At 40.5% G+C, this 10,758-nt stretch overlaps 2 protein-coding genes across 2 annotated transcripts; one reads left to right on the top strand and one right to left on the bottom strand.

The window, feature by feature from the left end:
- The first annotated feature begins 557 nt into the window (after positions 1 to 557).
- dnajb12b (DnaJ heat shock protein family (Hsp40) member B12b) lies at positions 558 to 7,046 on the top strand. The gene is made up of 9 exons (XM_006791093.3): positions 558 to 910; positions 2,891 to 3,068; positions 3,180 to 3,325; positions 3,413 to 3,586; positions 3,704 to 3,774; positions 3,925 to 4,034; positions 4,492 to 4,664; positions 4,785 to 4,926; positions 5,328 to 7,046. The coding sequence occupies exons 1-8, from the start codon at positions 766 to 768 to the stop codon at positions 4,904 to 4,906; spliced, it is 1,119 nt and encodes a 372-aa protein (XP_006791156.1). The 5' UTR covers positions 558 to 765; the 3' UTR covers positions 4,907 to 4,926; positions 5,328 to 7,046.
- A 608-nt stretch (positions 7,047 to 7,654) lies between these two features.
- Positions 7,655 to 9,481, bottom strand: ddit4 (DNA-damage-inducible transcript 4). Its single transcript, XM_006791094.2, has 3 exons — positions 9,329 to 9,481; positions 8,868 to 9,090; positions 7,655 to 8,775 (listed from the first exon to the last, which is right to left on the bottom strand). Exons 2-3 carry the CDS (start codon positions 9,049 to 9,051, stop codon positions 8,276 to 8,278), a joined length of 684 nt encoding a protein of 227 aa, XP_006791157.1. The 5' UTR covers positions 9,052 to 9,090; positions 9,329 to 9,481; the 3' UTR covers positions 7,655 to 8,275.
- Positions 9,482 to 10,758: the final 1,277 nt, after the last annotated feature.

Below are 10,758 nucleotides of genomic sequence, written 5' to 3'. Positions count from 1 at the left end.
AAAAATTGAACCGTGTAACCGTTTTCCTTTTGAAATCACGCGTGGACTGAAACACAAGCACTGTGTTAACGATGCAAGTGGAACAAAACAAGTTACTGTACCCAAACCCCGGCAGTAGAGCCCCCTCCCCCCTGTCCTCCACCCACGTAGGAAAATAGGATGCTTCATCTGTTACGTCATCCTCATTCTCCGTCTATAGAAATAAAAACTTTCAATGTGCCTAAAAATAGCATAAGCTGCTGAACACCAGAAAAAGTATTTTAGGCATGACGGGAAAAAACAACTGAGTCTCCATAAACCCTGCAAAACAGATCGAATAGGCTGTTTACGTCACCATGTGAAGAAGAGCTTTGACTCTGCTGCAAAATAGAAACAGATACACACTGCATGACCAAATTAAGGATCACACGGCCCATATTTACCCGGGCGAGCAGCAGAAAATGGATGGATGGTTGGATGGATGGATGAACACACCAATGGGTGTTCACCCTCTTGACCTACATTTGAAAAAAAATGACAATCTGTCGCCATCTAATGGTGAAATGGGGCAGCGCACGCAGCCGATACTGTTGATTTTCTGCAAACAGGGCTCACCTATTACTAAAATCTCCAATCCCCATGCTCCAGCAGCAGACAAAAAAATTAGCACCACATTGATAAATGCATATCACCGACTGACTGATACATATATTTTTTTCCTGCAGCATCTATCTGGCGTCATCATCAGGCGCCCGTATTTACTTCTGGTCCAGTTAGTTGCTGCTGATGCCTGCTGCGATGGAAGTAAACAGGGACGAAGCGGAGCGCTGCATTGACATTGCAGCGGCCGCCTTAACCAACCAACAGCCGGACAAGGCGCAGAGGTTCCTGGAGAAGGCGCAGAGGCTCTTCCCGACAGAGAAAGCCAAAGGTAAGTCAATATGGGGGGAAAGGGGGAGGGGGGCGCACATTCAGCTGCGAAGATGCGCATCATCACCTCCACAGCCTGCAGCATCACCTGCACTTCTCATGAGCAGCGAATGTAGCCAGGGCCTTTGATAGCACTTAAGCTAGCTGGTTCATTTATGCAGCTTCTGCGTTTTTTCTTATTATTCTTTTTTTTTTTGTACGAATTTCACTTTAAAATGAAGCTGTCCCATCAGTGTCTGCTGTGCTTTAATTTGCTTTTCTAACAGAAAGCTAAGCCTTTAATTTAGGTGAACAGGAGTGGACTGGGAGAAAGGCAAAATAAGTCCTAGATGTCCAAGATTACTACATGTTACTTTCACGTGATTATTTCAAAAATTATTTTTGACAACACAGGTATTATCCTTCTAAGCTCGCCAATCTAGCTCAATAATAAATAAATAAATACAGAAATACAACATTCAGCTGAATAAAAACAGAAAGGTGATCAATATAGCCACACGTGCAAACAAATGTACTATATTTATTGCTGTGAAAAAGATTGTCTTTTTCTTGTTTTTGTATTTTTTTGTACATTTGTGCCACTTACATGCTTCAGATCATCAAACAAAATTCAGTACTACACGGAGATCATCTTGGATTCATTTTGAATCGATCAGTCACTTTAATAGAATCTCTGACAAAGTGAAGTGGGCTAAAAGATCTCAAAAAGCAACACATTATGCCACGTGCAGAGAAACAGTCATTGGCATCTATCAGTATGGAAGGGGTTAGAAAGCCATTTCTAAGGCTTTTGGACACCAGCGAACCAAAGTGAGAGCCATTATTTACAGTGGTGAACCTTCCCAGGAGTACCTGACCTACCAATAGTACTCCAAGAGCACATCAATGGCTCATCCAGAAGCTCACAAAATTATGTGGACTGATGAGACAAAAGCTGACCTTTTTAGAAAGGTTGAGTGCCTTTGCATCTGGCATAAAACACACAGCATTTCATAAAAAGAACATCAGACCAGCGATTGGTTTCTGCGTTGAAGCTCAATCGCAGAAACTTAATCTGAAAGCAACCAGCAAGTCCACCTCTAAATAAAAACCAAATGAAGGTTTTGGGTTGGCCTAGTCAAAGTCTGGAGTTAAATTCTATTCAGATACTTTAGGATGACCTTAAACAGACCATTCATACTGAAACAATTCTGCCAAAAATTCTGCCAAAAATTCCTCCAGAGTGACGTGAAAGATTCATTGTGAGTTATCCCAAATGCTTGATGCCAGTTCTTGCTGCCGTGGATGGCACAACCAGTTATTAGGTTTAAGGGGCAATACCTTTTTCACACGGGGCAGGTAGGTTGGTTAGTTTTTTCACTTAATAAATGAAATCCTGATATAAAAACTGCACTTTGTATTACATTTGAGTTATCCATGTCTACCATTAAGTTTTCTTTGATTCTCAAACATAGAAGTGGGACAAATGTGCAAAACAAATATGACATTAGGAAGGATGCAAATACTTTTTCGCACCACTGTACATGGTGGCATGTGCTTGTGCCCAACTGTACCTCTTCTTAGATTCCACACCAGATACGCCTTAGACCATGACCCACCTCACATATAAATATAAAACCTGTTAAAACTGCAACCACAGCATATCTGAAAATAAAATAAAAGAAATAAAGCTGGTTTTTGTTTTTGATTTTAGTTATAACGGTTCAAGCCACTTTGTTTTAGTTATTTCAGATTTGTGCAAGCAGAAAAACAATGGCGCAAGCAGACAGATCCTCCAACAAAAACTATATTTAGTTTAATGATTTTCAAACATAGCTACAGTTTTATTCTCTGCCCCCAATAAGCTCTTATAATACCGTTGAACTTGATTGCTTGGTTGCTTTACATCTGATTAATGACATGGATAGTCCCACTATCGAAAATTTTGTGTTTTTAACTGCTGTTGAGTACTTGATAGAATATCTTTGAACATATCTTCTAGTATTGCTGGATGTAATAGCAAAGAATGGATTTACACCCAGACAAGATATCCATTCAGACTTCAGCGGGGTGTCGGAGCCTCGACAACGGCAGAACATAAAGGAGAACGCCAGACCTGAAGAAAAGCCTGCAGAGTCTTCAAAATCCTACATGGCTGATCAGCTAGAAGCTGTGAGGAGGTACGTAAGACTGCTGATTACATAAACATACTGTTGGTTAAAATAAACTCCTTGATGGGTATATTGACTGCAATTGTGATTGAAATTTGTAATCATGTGCTCTCTGCACAGGATAAAACAATGTAAAGACTTTTACGAAATTCTCGGGGTGTCAAAAGATGCCTCAGAGGATGAACTGAAGAGATCGTACAGAAAACTTGCTTTGAAATTCCATCCAGATAAGAACAGCGCTCCTGGGGCAACAGAGGCGTTTAAAGGTAAGACGGCGATTAAACTCATCCAAGGTTAATATAGCACTTACAGAAAGCAACTTATAGCAGCTTCATGTTATAACTTTCCAACAGCTATTGGCAATGCGTACGCTGTTCTGAGCAATGTTAACAAAAGGAGACAGTACGATCAGTGTGAGGAAGAGAGAAGACATCCTTCCAGACACGGCCCAGACAATGGAAACTTTGAGCCGGATATTTCACCTGAAGAGCTCTTTAATATGTTCTTTGGAGGAGGCTATCCATCAAGTTAGTCTCATAGTTTGGTGTTTCCATATAATGCATGTGAGACGGAGTATTTTAATTGCAAATATATATATTTCTGTAGTGCGTTTTTCATGTGCTAAATGTGTTAAATCAATCTAGGCCATGCTCACGTATACAATAATGGACGGATGCGTTACCAAAGGCGGGAGAGAAGAGAGCGACAGCAAGATGTAAGTTTGATACTTAAAAAGCTAAACTGTAAATGTATAGAGTTGTTTATGTTTTGCCAGCAGGGGGAGACATTTAGTCATCTGTCGTTTTACAAGCTGAGGCTTCTCTCAGAGATTGTGTGTGTTTGTTTGTAATGTGTTTTTCCACAGGGAGGTCTCGCCCTCTTTGTGCAAGTCATGCCCATCCTCATCCTGGTTATTGTGTCAGCTCTCAGTCAAATAATGGTCAACAGCCCCTCCTACAGCCTCAGCTTCAGGCCGTGAGTGTGATCCTTGTAACACAAAAATCTAAAGTAACACAACTAACTGTTCTGCAAAACTGCGAGGGACTTAGACAAAAGATTATCTCTACGTTAGCAGAGTCCAACCCAGGTTTTTTTCACGGTACTTCTGCTTTCAGTCGATCTTTGCATAAGCTTGGTGGTCGTGTTAGATTTGCCTTCGCAGTATTTGCTGTTGTTTCTCCTCGTATAAATTTGCTGCTACCTCTGTTAGTTCCAATTAATCACAGAGCTCCTCTTGTTTGTGCTGCTGTCATGTGTCTTGTCCCGTTCCCAGTACACTGCCTTTGTGTGTTCAGATATACGCCTGCAGTTTCGGGCCCTGCTTTAAACCATTGTCAGCAGTGACTCGTGTTAAGACAGACAGATGGTGCAAGATCTGTGCTGCATTCTGTCATATGATAACACTCCCACACTCTGGCCTGTTGTCACGTAGGTCAGCAGGTTACTCACAGAAGAGGCTGACTGAGAACTTGAAGGTGCCATATTATGTGGGGGAGCATTTCTCCAAAGAATTCACTGGTGTGAATCTGAAAAATCTGGAGCGGACGGTGGAGGATGATTATATTTCCAACCTTCGCAACAACTGCTGGAAAGAGAAACAGCAAAGTATGACAATAAATGATTCTTATATCTGAGTTTAAGCATGAGTATTGGCGTGGTTGTCAGTGTCATTATCAGTGCTGAGATCGTTTTTTAATTGTGTGTGTGTGTGTTTGTTTTATACAGAGGAAGGAATGCTATACAGAGCTCGCTATTTTGGGGACAGCGATCTATACCAAAGAGCACAGAGGGCTCGCACACCAAGCTGCGCCAAGTTGTCCGAGATCACAGCTTCTTTACATGGATGAAAATGCTTTCATGATTCAAAGCAAGTTCTTCAAACTTTGAATATTTTCTCATTTTGGCACCAGGGATGGGGCAAGATATTGACATTCCAATATATAGCATTGATTCCCCTTGATTAACTTGGGATTGCAGGAGGGCTGAAGCCTATCTCAGCTTGCATGGGGCTAAAGACTTAATACACAACCAGACAGACAGCCCATCAGAAGGCTTTCTGCTTGGTTATCCTCTGTTTTCTCAATACCATATTTGGCTTCAGTATGTCAATACTTGTATCATGCAAGCACATCAGGCCAATTTTACTTACCAGAATCACAGCTTCATGACACTTGAACTTCTAAAAAGAATGGTGGTAAAGTCAACAAAAGTCAACCAGCTTGCTGTGAAGACGTTTTGAAAAAGGCTTTCTTTTTTTCTTGTCTCCAGGTTTCCAGAATCACTACAAAAGATTACCAGTAATTTATTAAGATGCATTTCTACAATCTGGAGGCTGAAGATGACTCAACAAGGAGCAGACCAGCACCACTCGTCACCAAACAGATCACACAAACTAACTCAAACAATTTCTGTGGAAGTCTAGTATGTGGTAAAAAGATATAGCGTTAATATAGTGTATTAGAATGGAAATGGTACTTAAAATAGCTTGCTATCCTCAAAAAATGTGGGTTTGAAAAACTTTAGGTCACTTGCGCAACTCTGGTTCTCAAAAAAGCATTTGTTTCGATGGCTCACTATGCGATGCTCCTCTCTGGGTATTCCTCAGAAATATTTATTTCATTATGCCAATCCTGATTGGCTGATGATCGTAAGAAACATGTCATTCAGAACCAACCACCCTTAAGTAGCTTGCACAAATAAGCTATCTTTATTCAAGATGAGCTAGGCAGCTAGCACCCAGTTAGCTAACATTCCTGTCTGTGGACAGTAAAACTGGCTAGCCTGTATTGCAGGTTGAGAGACTGCATAGTAGAGGTGAATGATACAAATATCGAATGTATCGATATCAGCACTGTGGTATTGGATCGATACTAGTATGATGGGATTCATACTTTGTTTCTATCCTCTAAGTTTGGTATGTATCCCACTGAATTGTGTTAAATGAATTCTTTTGTTTGTGTATTTTTCCATTACAAAAAATACCATAGTATAAAAACGAAACTATTTTTTTGTGGGGACTGTTACATCTATTTTATTTATAGCCTATAGCACATTTAAACAACAGAAGTTGACCCGAAGTACTTAAGAGATAGGCACATATACACTCCAGATCTTCCAAAAACCCTGTTACATGAAATACATGAAAAACTGGAAGTTGTGTTGACAAATTATTGTGGAAATAAAAATCATAGTGATTTGTGGTCATGAAAACATGTTTAGAATATGCTAATTTGATGATAATGTGATCACCAATCAATTAGGATTGGCATAATGGTGCTGAGTACACAGGGAGGCGCATTCCATGTCTAAACGTCAAAACAAATTCTAAGAATGAGAACCTCCAAGCACTAAAGAAAGAACATAAAGAACACTTTATATTTGTTTTGGGGGGAATGCAGTATGAAAACTGACCATACTTAAGTTATATGTAGTCATATGGATGTTATTTATGTAGCAATATAACAGATGCCACATTGAATGCCATCTCCTTGATTTTATGCTGTAATTCAATGGAGAAAAGTTTGAGGGGTTTTGATTTTAGATGCACATTCTCAGACTATGCAGTAGTAATCTAATATGTCAAATGTCTAGGCTTTTTAGACACTTGAACACCTGAAATTTGTCTTCTTCTGCTGTGTGTGTGAGATAGCCACTAGGACATGTCCCTGTCACTTTACCTCCTTTAAATGTATTAAGGGCAAACATGTAGTACAACTTCACAATAAATGCCATGAGAATGAGACGTGGTGATCCACAAAATGAGACTTTAACCAGTTCAAGTTGGGAACTGTCACGTCTCTGCTCAATCTGTCGGAAAAAGCCATTTTTTGTCTCCGTTTTTAAGTTTATAGTATGCTACTTATTCTTTGTATTATTTCTTGGAGAAATAGATTATAAAGAGAGGATAAGAAAACCATACAGATCTTGTTCACTTTGTTTTTCCACCATGTTTTTAATTCTAGATGAAAATAAACATGGTTGCTCAAACGTGCTAAGTGTGACTCTCTGCTTTGAACAGAACAGGCACAGTATGGGAGACAAAAGCTCAGTCAGCGCATTTGGCACGTACAGTGTGCCGGCCGGCTTACAGAGACAGGGAACTAGAGACATGGCTGCATGCACGTTCAGCTCTTCAGTGACGTGCAAAATGTGCCTGGCAGGATGTGCAGCGTCACATTCTTTCAGCACAAACACACTCAGCTGTTTTTTTTTTGCAGACTGCAGATGCTGCACCTCTGATTCATGACTTTGACTTCTTCAAATTTCACACTAGCTTTTTTTTTTTTAGGTTTTTAAACTTTTGCGTCATCGTACATGATGTGGCTTTAATGGCTGCTACATATTCCTGTCAGCTGTTCTGCATCGGAATACCGTTAAACACTGTACCTCACCGCACCAGCTGGTGTGCTCTAGTGTAGTTTGCGTTTGTAGATTTTGCAGACTGGGTTCACACATGCACGCACATTTGAAGACTTGATGATGTTCATTCGCTTTCTCTCATTCTTAGATCTCTCCTAACTCTGTCAGCGAAGTCAACTATGGATCATTTGGATATGAAAGATTGAATAAATAATAATAAGAAAAAACAAAATGTTAGAAAACAATAATTTATTTGCATTCAATAAAGGTACAAAAAAAAAGTTCACTGAGTATTTGAATATCAACCGAAGCAGGACAGGGCTGCACAACACAAGATCAAGTTACATTTGTAATCTTAGCTGCGGCTTGCACAAACAATGCACTAGGCAAGCAAGGGTAGACCTTTCACAGTTCACAAAGGTTACCAAATGTTCTCTTGGTGTACCACTTCATCAGGCTTTGTCCAATTCAATTAACTGTCATGTATAAAAAGAAAAAGAACACAATGAACTTGAATAATAACTATAACAATATAGCTAGCTGCCGTTGTTTAGTTTCAATAGAAACTGAGGTATGCACTTCCAATACTTGTAAATGCCATGTCACCAGATATAATATGATGGTTACATGTTGTCATTTTAAAATCTGAATGTCAGTGAGTGAGTATTAGAAGCACTGCCTGCTCCAGGTACCATAAAGTTTAGCCCCTTTACAGTGGGAACAGTAGACTACATCATGACAAAGTCCATCTGATACACTTCAGAATGCTTCATATACATGTAATTACAGTAATAGGCCCCTTTGTGAGCTTTTATTGTCCTCTTGTCAGCATCAAAGCACATCAGTGTTTGTATTACTTAACATTCCTCAATTAGAAGATCTTCAGAACTATACAGCTTCTTCTTGATCACACGGAAACCAGTGCTAAGTTTAATAGCTTGTCTCACTACTGGAGTAGAAGGAGACTTTGTGCTAAAAAGTCCTTGAATTTTAGGCCAAAGGCCGCCCGACTCTAGCCTCAACACCAGAGCGAGCTGAAATGTAGGGACAAGGTATGGGTCCACAGATAACTGTCCCATGCTCTCACAAACATCCCCTTGCTCAACGCAGAGGTCAATGAGAGCCCCTCTTAAACCGCAGGGCTCACTAGCTGCCAGATGAAGGAGCTCCTGTCCAATGTGCTCCAGAAGTTTGTCTGGAATGAGCAGTTTTGTACATCTTAAGGCGCAATCTGTGTCTTTGGCTTCTCTCAGACTTCGTGCAATCAGGTCCACTACTTCTTTTAAGAGTGTCTCCTCCATTGGATCGTAAAACAGGTCCTCATTGAAGGCACACAAGTCACTTGAAACATCTGAACCTGTGTAAAAGACAAGAATGGGTTAGAACCTGAAACTTGCATACAGAAGAAAAGAATCATGAGATGTGAGATGCCAATGCAGCATTGCTTACCTGAGTCTGAGAGATCACTCCTGCTGCTATTGTTGGACCCTGACTCCATACTCCTGCTGCTGGCAGGTGTGCTGAAATCAGTCAGTCTTTGAACCAGTTTGCCCCAGGACAGCCTTCTGTCGCTGCTGTCCACTGGAGAAGGAGGTGAGCTGCCGATGTCAGTATATGCAAAGAGTTCAGGCATGGTTGTCCTTTCTGCAGTATCAGCTGCTTATGTGGTCAACTGTCACAGGAGAAACAAAGGCAACAGATGAGCACCCAACTACTGCCGTTAATTCCACGTTTAACGACTTAATTAAACATACATATCAGGCTTTTGAGGTATAGCTTTCTGCTAAAGATATGAACAATAAACATTTTTTAAAAGAACAGCTTTTTAATTTGACTGCAGCTAGAAGCTGTTTCACTGTCAAAATTAGCTGTAAACTAGCAAAACTGGCAAATAAATTTATTGTACTTACTCGTTATTTAAATTCTGCGTGGTTCAAGGTCGCTGTGGATGTTTAAGATGCGTAGGTTTAACCGTTATTGTCTGCAATTTCTATCTGGAAACTTCTTTCTTCTGCTCTTCCTCTCTTTCTCTCACCAGCTGCCAAGCTCTGCAGTCTGTCCTGCAACAATGTTTATATATGTGGGCTGCGAGGCCACGCCTGTCTCTCCCTACCCAGCCAATCAAAAAGAGAGGCACGACACCAGCGCTGCTTCTTGCCTGGTAACATGCCAGCAGAGAAGAAAGACAAACAGGAGGAGGAGGAGGAAGGGGGGTGGTGGGGGATGAATAGCAGACCTTAGTGTTATGGATATGTTTCAGGGGACTTGAGTGGGCTTGAAAATGATCTTGTTGTTTCTTTGTTTGATATCTTATGTGGGTATTTGGTAAACCGTTTTGCTGTATGTGCACCTACATTTTAACAGAATGTAGGCCTGGATGAGCAGGTTCAGTGTTGCAGTGCACATTACGTCACCTGTTTTGCTAAACCATTACATCAGAATTTTTTATCTGGCACACAGAGATGCAGAGAACACTCAGTGCGCTGTGCACAAGGCAAAACAGATAATAAAAACGGCTACGGGACACCTCTTTCTACATTTACCCTTGAGTTACAAACAAAAAGACTGCACATAAATTACATATGTTATCATCATTATTATTATTATATGAGTTATTTAGCAACGTTGTACGCAGAAATGCGCCGGGGGGTTGTTATTGTAGCATCTTTGCACCATTTATTACTTCATCACAAAAGATGCTCTGGTGTTAGCAAAGTGTTTTAAAGCATAACACAAACTGTGTATGAGAGTAAAAACATATAGCGGATTTGTTAGAATACAAAAGCAAGTTATTTGTGTCGGGGCCATAGGCTACATAGTACACATTTTGCTCACAGCTGTATGTTGGAAAGCAGCCAGAGGCTATGCTGCATTTCTGCACGTGAGTAGGCGTGGAATACACTGTACTATGTTAGACAGGAACTGAAATACATAAACACGTGTACGAACACTATGTTCTGAGGTGGATGCTATAAAAAAGTTATCAGAAAGCTTTAGCTGGGACGTGGATTAAGAAGATTTAGTAGCTTGAGTAAAAACAACAAAAACTATGAGAAATAACTTTTTAATTGGATTCTCAGAAAGTGTGGCCAGAAACAAACTAGAAAAACAAATTTAGGCTCCAGCCAGAGGTGTGTCCTGTTGTGTTCAGGGCTGTCCTGAAACACTGTACAGTACAGTACAGTACACTCTGTACACTCCCACCCTTCACTTGCTTGAAGACAATCATTCACTGAGGAAAACACCAAGATTTGCACGTTTACTCACTGTCACCACAAGACAAAAGTGGCACGGAAAACTGCACTGATGGGTTTCAGACTTCAGCTCGTTCAAAGAACAG

The sequence above is a fragment of the Neolamprologus brichardi genome, chromosome 8 (genome assembly GCF_056152115.1).
Source record: "Neolamprologus brichardi isolate AB-2024 chromosome 8, ASM5615211v1, whole genome shotgun sequence".
Lineage (NCBI taxonomy): Eukaryota > Metazoa > Chordata > Actinopteri > Cichliformes > Cichlidae > Neolamprologus > Neolamprologus brichardi.
The sequence above is the reverse complement of the archived record's forward strand: the minus strand, read 5'-3'. Positions and strand labels throughout refer to the sequence as shown.

Bases quoted from the DNA above. Each gene is read 5' to 3' on its own strand.
- dnajb12b (XM_006791093.3), top strand. From the start codon at position 766: ATGCCTGCTGCGATGGAAGTAAACAGGGACGAAGCGGAGCGCTGCATT. The intron at 911-2,890 runs GTAAGTCAATAT...CATATCTTCTAG, and splicing joins CCCGACAGAGAAAGCCAAAG to TATTGCTGGATGTAATAGCA. The intron at 3,069-3,179 runs GTACGTAAGACT...CTCTCTGCACAG, and splicing joins CAGCTAGAAGCTGTGAGGAG to GATAAAACAATGTAAAGACT.
- ddit4 (XM_006791094.2), bottom strand. From the start codon at position 9,051: ATGCCTGAACTCTTTGCATATACTGACATCGGCAGCTCACCTCCTTCT. The intron at 8,776-8,867 runs GTAAGCAATGCT...TCTTTTACACAG, and splicing joins GAGTGATCTCTCAGACTCAG to GTTCAGATGTTTCAAGTGAC.